This window comes from Amaranthus tricolor, chromosome 1, assembly GCF_026212465.1.
Source record: "Amaranthus tricolor cultivar Red isolate AtriRed21 chromosome 1, ASM2621246v1, whole genome shotgun sequence".
NCBI lineage: Eukaryota > Viridiplantae > Streptophyta > Magnoliopsida > Caryophyllales > Amaranthaceae > Amaranthus > Amaranthus tricolor.
Window position 1 is genome coordinate 3249210 of NC_080047.1, and position 14696 is coordinate 3263905.

Here is a 14696-nt window from a genome sequence, read left to right on the forward strand (position 1 = left end):
TTTTTTTTTTTTTTTTTTTTAATCTCGGTTCATTTTGTTGCGAGATCCAATTAAGAGACTCACCTTCGCGGCCTCACACATTTTAATAAAATAATCATTTTGATTCGAACCTCTTTATTTGAGAAATCGTAACTGTATTTTTAGTATATATATATATAAGTCGACATTTAAATCCGTATGTGAAAGAAATTTATTAAAGCTAATTCGAAAATAATTAAATAATAATTGTAAAATCTTTAAAAACCATTAAAATATTAAATAATTACGTCATTAAAATCTCGGGGTGTTACAAGCACACTAGTACCTCTGTTTAAGAACAAAGGCGATACGCAAGTATGCGTCAACTACAGAGGTATTAAACTTCTAAGCCACACAATGAAATTGTGGGAAAGAGTGATAGGGGGAGACTTAGACAGGAAATGGTGATTAGAGAGCACCAATTTGGTTTTATGCCAAAAAGGTCAACCACTGAGGCAATCCATGTTTTGAGGATACTAATGGAGATATATAGGGAGCGAAAGAAAGATCTGCATATGGTGTTCATTGACTTGGAGAAAGCGTATGATAGCATACCACGACGTGTCATCTGGGATAGCCTCAGCTAGAGGTATTTCTCCAGTGTATATTGAGGTTATAGGGGATATGTATGACAGTTTTTCGACTAGCATTCAAACACCGGCAGGGATAACAGAGTCGTTTCAGGTTAAAGTGAGACTACATCAGGGATCGGCTCTAAGCCCTTTCATCTTTACTGTCATAATGGAAGAGATTTCCAAATCTATTTGGGAGACGGTGCCGTGGTGCATGATATTCGCGGACGACATAGTGCTGGTAGCAGAAACCAGAGAGGAGGTCAGTAACAAATTGGATAAGTGGAGGAAGGCTTTAAAAGGTAAAGGTTTGCCCATCAGCCGTACGAAAACCGAGTATTTGCGATGTGACTTTAGTGGGACATCACCGGTAGGTGAAATAGAGGTGTCCATCGATGATACAGTAGTTAAGAGTACAACCTGGTACAAATATTTGGGATCGATCATTCAAAGGGATGGGGAGATTGACGGGGATATTAAGCACCGTATACAGGCGGGTTGGCTTAAGTGGCGAGCAGCAACCGCAGTGTTATGTGATAGGAATTTCCCAAGCAAGTTAAAAGGCAAATTCTACCGGACGGCAATCAGACCTGCTTTGCTATATGGGACCGAATGTTGGCCTGTAAAGAAGATTTTCGAACATAAAATGAAAGTTACAGAAATGCGTATGCTGAGGTGGATGTGTGGGCACACTTTGATGGATAGAATTAGGAACCAGGAGTTTAGGGACAAACTAGGGGTAGCCCCTATATCAGGAAAAATGCGAGAGAAAAGATTAAGGTGGTCATGTGCAGAGGAAGACTTTCGACGCCCCTGTGAGGAGGGTAGAAAGCATTATAGTACAGGGTAAGAGGAGTCGAGGTAGACCAAAGCGAACTTGGGATGAGCAAATAAGAGCAGACTTGCAGGCGTTAAACCTCTCAGCGGACTTGACTAGGGATATCCATGTCTTAGACCTGACTAGGGAACAACTAGTTTGTTTTTATTTTACCTGTTCGCAGTTAGTAACTGCGAATAGCCTCAAACCACAGGTTTGAAAATTGCACGCTTACTTTTGAAAATAAGTTGAAAGTTGAATTATTTTTTTTCCTTTTTTTTGATATTTTGTCTTAATGTTTTCAAATTTTCCATTAACTCACTGTCTTCTGCCCTACTAACCTTAAGAGTCTCTGACATTTTCAATGTACTGATAGCGGCGTTCCTCTCTTCTTACCTTTTCAATTTTTCTTTATTTTTCTCATTCCAGTTGAATATTTAGATGAAACATGTAAGATTTGCATTTGAATTTTTTATTATTTTTTAAATTTCAGTAGAATTTTTCAGATTTTTAAGTTGATGTTTGATTTTTGGAATTTCAATTAGAACTTAAGTTTATAATTGTGCTGTAGTAGTGTTTATGCATTAGCATAGAGAATTTCAGTAGAATTCTTTAACACTCTCAAATTTGCATTGATAATCTGATCTTGTTATGTGTATTGTGGTAACTCTTAAAGCAAAAAACCGTAGACCAAACCAGACCGGACCATTGTAGAACGCTCTAGTCCGGTCCGGTCTGGTGTTATAATTGGTCTGGTTTGGTCTAAAAAATTTTTAGACCGGAATTTGTGGTCTGGTCTGATCTGATTTTAGTGTCAAACCAGACTAGACCGGACCGTGTGCACCCCTAGTGGTTGCTAGCTGGGCGACACGTGGGCGTGAATTGGTTACCTTGTGGGTGCCACGTGGATATGACGTGGCACATTCTTTCATCCAATTTTTTTTTCCGACCAACAGTTTGGTCGGAAAAGTGGTCAGAAATTTTAAAAAATATTTTTTTCTTGTCATTTTGAGATAAATTTCTGAAACAGTGTTTTCCGACTAATTATTAATAGGAAATTAGTTGGAACTATCTTCTGACGGACTTGGTAGTCTGAATTTCCGACTAATTTTTGCTGACTAACTATGGTTAGTCGGAAAATTCCAACTGTATTCCTACTAAAGTTATAAATTTTCTATTATCACTTAATACCACATGTTCAAATGGTAATTCATTGAAATAAATTTTATGAAGAAAATGAAATTGTTGAAGGAGTATAATCATGACCATTAAATTTGCTATGTGATAATTCTACCAAAATTACAGTAACTTTCATTTTCATTCTCAACGTCCATTTAGTACCAATTAGTCGATCACCAAACGAGCCGTTATTAGTACATTCCGTAAGCGTGTATATATTTATTAAGAAGTTGCAATTAGATATAGACCTGGATGAAACTAATACAATAATTTTAGAATGTGTTGAAAATTCTTTGCAGTAGTGTCAAATTGTCAATTCTTATGGAATTTCACTTTAATTTCCTCGACTTGATTAAGACTTTAAATATTGAATTGGGGTAACGCAAATCAGATTCCAGCTTTAATAGGACATTTCTACATAATAAAGACATTCTAATAATTCAACTCTTTATTAATTTTCTTACAATAATTCTAACGATTGATTATCTATAAGTAATTTAATATAAAATGCACCAAGAGAACCTCTTACTTATACAATAAGTCATTTTGCATAAAAAGTAAAAAAATTAAATACAAAATCAAATTATAAAAAAAATTAAAAAATTTTATAAATTAAAAAGAGAAATCAAGTTAGTTTATTTTATAAGGTTAAAGTATCAAATTCTAATGTAAATAATTATTTTTTTAAAACTAATAAATTTATGTTAAATGTCATTGCTCTTTATCTTTCATAATTTTACATTCATATTTTTTAGTGTGAGTTTTATAATTTTCTATCTTAATTGCAATATAGTATTTTTTTAGAGACTTAGTTGGCAAATAATAGATTTAAAAACACTAGATTTTTTTAAAATGAATAATTATATAGGGGAAGCTTAAACTCTATTTGTTGAATATACTTTTTTGTTGTGATTTAAGTTCATTTCAGTTCATATGATTTTACAATTTTCATTCAAAAAATAGTTTTTTTATGATAAATAATTTGTTAGTATCGACTATTTGAGCCCTCCTAATTTAAAATCATGACTTCGTCTCCGACTATAAACTCAAATAATCAATTTTATTAAAAAAAATTTCAATACCTCAAATTTAATAAATTAACGAAAATTTATAAAAATTCCAAATTTAATTTATATAAGTGGATTCAATTGAACATAATGTCTTATATGTGGCTCCGCTACTTCTTCCACGTACTACTAAAATAAATTGAAGTTCACTATCAATTTCATAAATTAATCTTTCTTAAATTGACCGTTGAAAATGGTCTTCGGAAAAACTCTAGCGTTTACTTTGAACTTTGATTTGGAGCTCTTTACTTCTAGATGTTTTTGGAGAGTTTCCATATAATAATCTTATATATACTTAAAGTTAAATTACGCATATACTTATTTACTACTCCTGTTTTTTTCATTTAGAATATTTTATTTTGGAGAAAAATTTAATTAAGATTTGTAAGATATATACAGATGATAAAATATATTATCTTCTGACGAACTTGGTAGTCTGAATTTCCGACTAATTTTTTCCGACTAACTATGGTTAGTCGGAAAATTCCAACTGTATTCCTACTAAAATGAAATTCCAAATATCCTGAACCGACTATCCCAAAATCGTCGGAAATCATTCGGTATAGCTCTATACCGATTGATTTCTGACTATTTTGGGCAGTCGAAAAGTTCTTTTTTTTGTAGTGTATTTCTTATAATATATATTTACTTGTAATTATAAGAAAAATGTTAGCCATAATTTTTTTCATTAGCTTTATCATTGTCGTCACATAGTTGCAGTTTGTCCCAAAGTACTTAACTAAAAGTATCTTAATTATTTATAAAATATGTGAATACTAATGAATTTATAAGATTAACAAAAAATTATTAGTTTCATTTTTAAAATTTTATATATAATGTCAAATATTTTGATTAGGTTTATTTATGTTATGGTTAGATAATATATCAAAAGTAAATTTCGAATGCATCAAAAGTTTCCTAATTTTTATACTTTAATTAATTATGCTTCAGCTTAAATTTCTAATGCAAATGTAATTCTATTTCGTTTAAAATTACATTTATTTTTTTTGAAAAAATAATTAATATTTTTAATTACAAACTTTTAAAATTCATAAGTCAAATAAAATAACAAAATATTTTTTGCTTTTCATGTTGAAGGTCATTTATTACTTTAACAGTGAACATAAATAAAAAGTTGGAGTTTTTAAAATAAATCAAAAATGAAAGTTTTGGAAGGAGATCAACTAAAGATGAGAATTTTCTTTTCAATACTTCCTATTTATAAAATTAGATTTTTGCGTAATTTAGAATATAATGAGTATAATAATTTATAGGAGATATATTATAAAATCTATCTATTGTCTATACGATATGCTAAAACGATTAGTCTATTTGACACGTGTCTGAATCATTTTGTTTTTTCCGTAAAAAATCCTAGTAGTAATAAGACAAATATTAAAAATATCAACAAATATTTATTTCTATCAATATTAAGCAAAATATTTTTCATGATGAATATAAATATATTCTTTATCATAGATTTCTATTTAAATATAATATCAACTTAATTTACACATAAGAAGCTAAAATAGTCATCATCATACCTAGTGTATCCACCTTATAGAAAACTATGATCAGGGTCTGGAAAAGGAAGGAAGGCGGCAACCTATACCCTTGAAAGAGGATGCGGCCAAAAAGTCCTTCGGCTTTAAAGAATGCTTAAAAGATAGGTTCCTGCATGAAAACTCTGCCGGTTGAAATTCAAATATTTCGTACAAATTCAAATTATTTATACACTTATACGAGAAATTTTAAGGTAGTATTTATACATTCTCTTTGTTTCTTTTCATATGTCTTATTTGCTTTTGGGTTACTGGTTATCATTCACTTTGAATTTGTACTTTAGTCTTAATCCATTCATTAAAACTCAAAAGAGATTTTGTTGATTCGTCTCAATATAAGGTATATTAATATCTAGTTTTTATAATATTTAATTATACACAATTATCGCTATTAAGTATTAAATTAGTGTATTGGTAAACGTGCAAAAAGTAAATGAGACATTTAAAATAAAAGAAAATTATCAATGGTATTCCTAAGTTTTTGCACTTTATCAAGGTACACCTAATTTTTTCTATTATCAATGGTACCCTCGTGTTATTAAGTTTACAACCGTAACCTTTTTTTAATATTTTTTCGTCCTAATTCGTTTATATTTTTTTTTATGTTTTAAATTGAAAAATAAAAGAAAAAGAAAAAAGTTAATGGTTTTTGGCGATTTTAGACGGAAAAAATTAAAAAAGATTGTGGCTATAAAACGCTCAATAACACAAATATATCATTAATAATCGAAAAAACTTAGGGTGCAATGATAAAGTGCAAAAACTTAGGTTATTAATGATATCGCAAAATTCACCTTTAATTTCTTCGAATTAAGATCCTATTCAATACTTTTAACAGTATTATGAATAGTCAATTATATAATCCAAGGTAAGAGATTATTCGATAGGAAAAAATAAAGAGAGATTTAAATTTTAAATTTTATAAAAAATAAGTGCTCAAAACGTAATAAAAGTAATAGAGAAAAAGTATCACATGAGCCCATGGCCTCATACCCATTAGTCCAGAGTAGTTGGAATCGAGATATAATGGAGTATATTCATACGGCTGGCTGGCTAGCTAGTCATTATTATATAATGATAGATTTAGTATATTCATTCTTTTCTAATTTTAAACATTATAATAAATGTGACCAGGGATTGACTTTTCTTATTTATTTTTCTTGATATATCAACTTATAATATGATTTTTGTATCTAGTACTTAAAAATACTAATTCCTTCATTTTTTCATTTCATTATACTTGCTATATTTTACTTTTTACGCAATTCAATTCGTACTTTTGATTATTTATATCTTAAGCAATAATTAATTAAAAATTATAAAAATTTGATATTATCAAAGAATTCGATTAGAAGATCCAAAGAACACCTCACTTGAGTATATTTTGTTCTAACACATTAGCCTCAATATATAAAATAAGCTTGAAAGATAAATAGTATCAATAACTCTTATGTACCGACTATTTTAGAACGGAGGAAGTATAAGACATAAGCACATAACCTTAAACCTATACCTATATACACGGTACCGTTGAAAAAATGATGGGTGCAAGATATAATTAGAAATCAATAATCAAAATATTTTAGGAAAGAAGATAGTAACAAATTTTACTTAAAATTAATTAAATAGTAAAAGTTTGTAAAAATTGAACATATGAATGTATCATCAAAATACAATTAATTGAAGTTGTTTAAGCAAAATAATATGAAAGAATATTTCAAATAACAATTGAATTATATTTTACTTCATTAATATTCATGATGCGTTCCACAACTTAAAATTTTAAACATATATAAAATTAGAAAATAAAAATTTTAAGAATAAATAAATTGGTAGTGTATTATGTTAAATTCAATGATGTAATAAAATTTTTAGAATTAAATAATTTTTTAATATATATATATATATATATATATATATATATATATATATATATATATATATATATATATGAACTAAATGTACTACTAGCTATTTCTAGATTTTTTATTAAATAAATATCAAATTTTGTATGGATTCATTATAACAAATTCCAGGAAAATTTTAATAATTAATCAAGTGACACATATGTATTTTTTTGGGAAATGATGTAAAAATGTTTTATTTTAATAATAATAATTATTATAATTAAATTTGTTTAAAATTATTAATATGAAAATTAAATTTAATGTTTGCATTGTTAGAACTAATACCGCTCTCATAGAAAAAAACCTAATTCTTCCAGGAAGGTTTTGACTAAGTCAAACCCTCATTAACAACCTAATCCACAACTAAGCTAACACGCTTATTAAGCGTGTGTTAAGAAATTGCTAACAAGTACTTGGTGTTTTTATTAATGCCTTTTAATTTTTAATATTTGTTGAGACTTTATTCTTTATGGTAATAGTTTTCTTCCTCTACAACTTAAATGAAAGATTAATTCCCTTTATACTTGTAGATAATTTTTCGACCTTACTCTAAATAAAAAAAATTAATTAACATTTTTTTCCAAGATTTTTTTTGATAAACTATATATGAAAAAATATATCTCTTGAAAGTGGTGAAAATTAGACCCTTTTATGAATTATTACAATATTAAAAGGAAATATCCATAATCACTATTTAAAGTTACTTTTTTTTTTTTCCTTGTTTTGATGTGGTTAAGAGTTATTAGTAAAAATATATAACTTAAAATTTTAAAAATATATAACTACGTATAATTTAGCTTGACTTGGTTAAGACTTATATTGTGATGATATTTTTTGTTGACCCTTTATAGTTAATGATTTTATGAAACTTTTAGGGTTTCATGGAGCCTCTTAATTAAGTAGTTTCTAGACACTTTTGGAGAGTTTACATTGAAATGCGTGTGAACAAAACTTAAGCACCCAAAAGTAATATTTGGAAACTTCACTAGAGTTTATAGTGATAATTGTAGGAAAAAATAATGGTAGAACAAACCATTGGCTTAAGGCTATATATATGCATGTCGATCTTCAATACCTTGGCATCATTTCACCACAATATATCTGAAAGACATAGTATAATTAATTAGCAAAAGGTAGCCATCTTAGCTATATTAGATTCTTTTTTGTCCTTTTTTTCTTTCATTTTTACAAAATTGATTGGTCTATCTAAGACGACTCATGAAAAAAATACATTGTTTGTTTAGATTACTCGATCTAAAACTCGTAGAATTTTTACCTAAAGCTCATTTAAGTCGATATTCGAAATTGAGACGATCCTAATTTTTTGTATTAAGGCTGTGTATTTATTTAGATGTTGCTGTTGCTGCTTAAGTTTTTGTATTTTTAGTGGAATTATATTCATTTTTAAAGACCTACAAAATAAAATGAATCATTTTCTTTAAAAAGTGTGTTTTACATAATTAATTTCAACACTTTGTTTTGAAAGATTCCTTTTAACACAATTGATTCTTTTGAAATAATTGTATAGAAACCACAATTGATGCACTGTTTTTGATTTATGGAGCTAGGAAGTATGATATGTTTGAATGATGTATAATTTGATTTGTCTAGTTAAATTTATTGATTTATGCAAAAATTCATAATGATCTTTGTTCTTATAGCTTATCGATCTGTATTAATATTCAAGACAACGAGGTATGATCTATTTTATGAATGATTGTATAGATATAAAATTGTTTTCTCTCTATTTGATCAACTAAATAAATTTTTTATGATGTTGATATAACTATTGTTAAGTCCACCCACATCTAAATCTTTACTTCCGCCCTTGCTTTAGCATGTAATCTATACTATTGACTTACAATTTATCGTCTATTTATCATTGTTAAATATTGAAGTGATTATTTTATATGTTGTTAGACAGTAAACTATAGATTTAAATCAATCAATGACGAGCCAAGGAACAAGACGTCATCACAAACATCCCCTTCATGAATTTGATTGCAAAAGTCTTTACAAGTGTGATGGATGTAAGATGGATGGTTTTGGGAAAAAATTTAGATGTGAAAAATGCGACTATGATTTACATCCCGAATGCAATAGTGCAGAAGCTATAATAGAATTTAAAGGAAAAAAGTATGAATTTTTTTCAAAACCCCCAAAAGGGGTGAATTGTCGCAAAAATCATAAGTGCAAGTCTGGTTGCAGAGGTTGTGATGCTTGTGGAATGACAATTGAAGGATATATGTATCATTGTACAGACAATGATCAGGATTTCCATCCTAAGTGTCTTAAATTGAAACCACAAATTATCATTGAAGATGTCACCTTTACCCTTCAATCTAAAATGCCTCAATCATCCAAATGTGCAAAGTGCAAAAAGAATCTAGTACAAGGTTAGTAGTACCTCTAACTTTCGTCTATCATTGGCAAGCTCACTACTAACATAATTTGTTTTTTATTGAGATATATTTATGACATGTAATTTAAATGTCGTTACTTCAAATTTCTAATAGTATATATATATAGAAGATTTAATGATATTTATTAGACTCTTTAGCAGCATAATAAAAAAATCACACTAAAGCTTTTTGCTATATAGGATCTAGTGATAATTCTCATAAATGCCACTATAGACTATAGTAATAATTACATATGTCACTAAAGAGCAAATAAAATGTTGCTAAATTAATTTTTTGTGGAACTTAAAATAAAAACAAAAAATTATTACACTAAAAATATAAAACAGTGGCTTTTTTTATTGCCACTAAATTTTATGTCACAAAAAGTTAAATTTGTTGTAGTGACAACCTAGATAATATTCACTACTATTAAATGAATAATAGAATAAATAAAAATAAATAGTAATGTCTCTTTGTTTTTTTGTCCTTGAGAATTGAGAAACACCACCAAATTCAATTAATATTTCAAAATCTCTTTTAATGTTGTTCTCATAGACGTTGACTAAGCCCCCTTTAATTATATATAATAAGATCTCTTTTTCTTGTTCTCATCGTCTATTTTTCATTTATTTTAGAACACTTATTATTAAGCTTATTTATAATATTTATAATCAAATATTTATTTTTGTCATCATATATTGTTTGGTTAATTAATTTTTACTATATTCATTTTTTTCAGTTTGCCTCACATTTAATTGGGATGTCTTGTTCAACTTGACATATTTTCTAATTAAATATGATCGAACTGTACTTTATTTTTTCAATCATATTCACTTATTCAAATTATGTTAATATCATTAATTACACATTAAATAATTTGAATTTGCAATATATAATTATTTCTAAATAGGTCTCACTTCATTTACTAATTACCGTTAAATTATAAATATAATACATACATGTATATATATGCAGGAGCCGTAAAAAAGATCCCAGGGTGGTCATATGTATCTGAATATGACGACTGTGATTTCCACGTTTATTGTGTGATGGAAATGGCTATGGAATCTTTGAAGTCTCTGTCATCTTCAGATCAAATGAATTCAAGTTCTGTTGAGAAGCATCAGCAACGTAAAATAAAGAAGAAAGGTTCGAGTAGTTCTAAAAGCAAAAGTTATTGGTTCAACATAATCAAAATATTTATGACTACTGTCTTCTCCATACTAATTGGAGATCCAACAACGTTTGTTGCTTCTACCATGGTTCATCTCGTCACTCAATCTGTTTTCAATATTGGATGATTATTTATTTCATCATCAAGATTTCAACTGATCAATCACATCCATAATTGAAGCTCTTTGGTGTTTTTCCTTGCTCTTTTGTGTGTGTGTGTGTGTGTGTAGGGCTTGTTTGGACTTTTTTGGTTTTCTATACTTCTTTGTTTTCCCAGGATTAATCTGGTTGGTTTTGGCTTTTTGCCTTAGCTTGCTCTTCTGTGAGTGTGTTTCATTTAATTTAATTACATGTAAAATATACTGCAGGTTTGTTTGTGTGTGGTTTCTTTGGACTTTTTTATTTTTTATCAATTAATATATTTGTGTTTTTTTATTATATGTTTGGTCAAGCTTGTGTGATAGGATGCTGGCTTGCAGAGTTAATTTCAGTTTCACTCAATCCTATATGTCGTAGGAATATTTCTTGATCTATTTCGACTCGAGACTCTTTGGCCGCGCTTTCTATTATGGATATGAGTTGCCGTCTTCCTTCCCTTTCTAGACCATGATCATAGTGTTTCTATGGACGGATACACCCCGGATGATGATGATGAATATATATATTTTTTGATCTACAATTGTTATTTTCATTGACTTAATATACACAACTTTAATAGATTAAATCAAAATACCAACTTAAGTAGCATAAAACACCTAACTTAAACCGGTTAAATATCGACTTTAATAGGTAAAAAGATACCAACTTTAATAGATTAACAACTTAACAGGTTAAAATACCAACTTAGATAGGTTAAAACGCAAACCTAAATAGGTTAAAATACCAACTTAAACAGAATAAAACACCAACTTAAACCGGTTAAAATATCGACTTTAATAGATTAACAACTTAACAGGTTAAAATACCAACTCCAAATAGGTTAAAATACCAACTTAGATAGGTTAAAACGCAAACCCAAATAAGTTAAAATGCCAACTTTAATAGGTTAAAACATCAGTTACAATAGCTTAAAACAGGTTAAGAAACGCGTTTTGTTTCTTAGTTTAAATTTATTTTTTATTAAAATGTTGGACTTGAGTAAAATGATGCATCTCTCAAATAGACATTTTAAGAATTTGCGTTTTTTTAATTGCTATCATGGGAAAATTTGAAATGAATAAGATCATTTATATAAAAAAAAAGCATAGAATAAGACCAATTTCAACTTATTTCCATACATATGCGTGTAATTTCCAAACCTGAGGTTTAAGTCTGTTCGCAGTTAGTGAGTGCAAATAAGGAGGTAAAATTTTTAAAAATCCAAACAGGCTGTTCGTAGTTACTGCTATTGACCCTATTTGACCAAGTTTTTGCACTGTTCGCACTTAGTAACTGCGAACAACCTTTGAATTTTTAAAAATTTTACTTCCTTATTCGCACTTATTAACTGCGAACAGACCCAAACATCGGGCCTATGAATTAGGCGCTTATATTTGAAAATAAGTTGAATTTAATCTTATTATATGCTTTTTCTTTTGATAAATTATCGCATTCATTTCAAATTTTCTTTTTTATTTTCCAGCAAACATTAGCCCATCAATTAATTATAAAGCCCATATTAAAATTTAAATGGGCTCTTTCTCCAAGTGGGAGGAAATAATAACCCAACATTATGGAAGTTGTGGCCCACGTGATGCTAGACTTTAAGAATGAGTTTTTCTACTTGTCCGAACATGAACAAAAATGTGAGTGGATGTGTATAGCTTAGCTAATTTGATGGTTTTATAGTGAGACTATTTTAATTGGACTGGTCCAATATATATTTATTTTTAAATTGATGACTTTTTATTGTCTTAAAATTATCACTTATAATTTCAAAGTGATCACTTAGAGAAATAAGGTTACTTATATGGGCTCGTTAGGGGTGTGCAAAATGAGACCAGACCGGAAATTCGGACCGGAACGGTTGCATCCGATCCGGGTTTTGGGTCTTAATTATTCTTCATTCCGGGTTTTCGGTCCGGTTTAAACCCAGAAAAATCCGAGTTAGACCGGATTAGACCAGATATATATATATAAAAGTAATTTTGAAGAGGAATAATATTAAAGATTTTTATGTATATACTTATTTAAAGGGCTTTAATTTGACTTATTCGGCTTTGAAAACTCAGATAAATTATCCAAATATTTGAAATCGTATAACGATTATTTCGGAATAGAAATTTTTGCACACCTCTAATATTACCAACAACTAAATTTTTTAGGGAAATTGTCCTAAATAATACAACCTATTCACGATCCACCGAAAAGAAATCCACCTAATATCTAATTTAAAATAAACCCAAATATTAGGTACATTTTTTTCTCAATTAATCTAGATGACTTGCAACTTGCTATGCAGGTTACTCCACCTCAGCCCCAGCTCCAACCTCATCCCTAGCCCTATCTTGACCATTTCTCCCCATCATGAAGGTGCGGGAGAACATAGCTGTAGGATGGTTGTTTGTAAGGGGCTAGACGGTGGAGGATTCTGACGGTTGTCGGCTTGGTGGTTTTGAATGGGACTGAATAGATAATTGTCGGTAGGGATAGTGGATGGTGGGTACTGGGTAGGTAGGGGGCATGTCTGCAAGTAGAGGTGTTCAATGGGCTAGGTCAAAATTTAAATGGGCCAGGTCGAAACTAGTCATGTCAAATGTTAAACGGACCGATGTGAATCAAAGCCCATTTGAATACGACCCACTTTGACCCATTTTTTAGAAGTACATAAAATAGTTTTTTTATTATACATTATGGCCCGCTGGGTCAATTCAACTATGTATATTATAATAATATCATATAAAAATATTGAAAAAAATGGTAAAATATTTTTTACAACCAATTCCTATAATTATCTAGATTCGGCCCGGCCCGACCCTTTACACAAAGGCCAGTTAATGACCCGTCCTATTATCAACCCGAACCGCTAATAACCCGTTAAAATGTGACTCGACCCTTAATCTGTTGGGTTGACCCATACCATTGAACACCTCTATCTGGCACTTTTGAGTAGCAACACAATGTTAGCGGTTGCTAATCTGGCACTTTTGCTTTGAGCAAAGAATCCCTTAGTTGGATTTATTTTAAAAATAAACAATAAGTGAGTTAGTTTTTAACGGAACTTAAATAGATTGTATTATATATTAATGACATATTTTTTAAATTTTTTGTTTTACTAATTCTTCATTGAGACAGTTTCAATTAGATCAACCCCAATTCTTAAAAAAAGAAAATTGTCGCCATATACAATTCAAATTTCATTATTTTTCTTTTATATACTTTTAATTAATGAGTTATTTGTATGGATCCGTCTTAAAGTGAGATAATCTCATATATGACTTGTTGCTATTTATTAATTACTTTCATTTTCATATAACGTGAATGACATGTAGTCCAGTAGACGATATACATATTGTTGATTGTTGAAAAACTATACAATTGCAGAAGAAAGAACAACAGGGAAAACAGAGAAATCAAACAGAAAGGAAGAAGAAGACTAATTTTATTAAGATTGAAAAAGTAATTTATTAAGAGTACAAGAGGGGAGAGGTATATATATATCCCTTTTATTTTATATTTATATTAGAGCTAATAGGGATATTTCTAGTATTATTAACACATATTACATTGTATGTATGAGCTAAAGCTTGATTCAATATTTATTTTTATCCTTATATACAAAACGTTACTACATTTCATAATCTTTGTACAGCTAGATTACTTAACGAGGTTTACTTTGGAATTTGGATAATCTATCAATTTAATATATATATTCTATATATAATCCTGTAAAAATTTGATCACCTGGACGTATAATATACTATTAAAGTACATATAAGTCATAAATACATGGTACGTGTCACTAATATGTGTATAAATTAATGATTTAACTATTTGAGTGTGAGAATTAAATTTTTTTTC

General features: G+C 29.0%; 1 protein-coding gene and 1 pseudogene across 1 annotated transcript; both read left to right on the forward strand.

The window, feature by feature from the left end:
• Nucleotides 1-804: 804 nt before the first annotated feature.
• LOC130814890 (uncharacterized) lies at nt 805-5351 on the forward strand (annotated as a pseudogene).
• Nucleotides 5352-8213: 2862 nt separating this feature from the next.
• Nucleotides 8214-11511, forward strand: LOC130799159 (protein VACUOLELESS GAMETOPHYTES-like). Its single transcript, XM_057662255.1, has 3 exons — nt 8214-8255; nt 9043-9518; nt 10500-11511. The coding sequence occupies exons 2-3, from the start codon at nt 9071-9073 to the stop codon at nt 10823-10825; spliced, it is 774 nt and encodes a 257-aa protein (XP_057518238.1). The 5' UTR covers nt 8214-8255; nt 9043-9070; the 3' UTR covers nt 10826-11511.
• Nucleotides 11512-14696: the final 3185 nt, after the last annotated feature.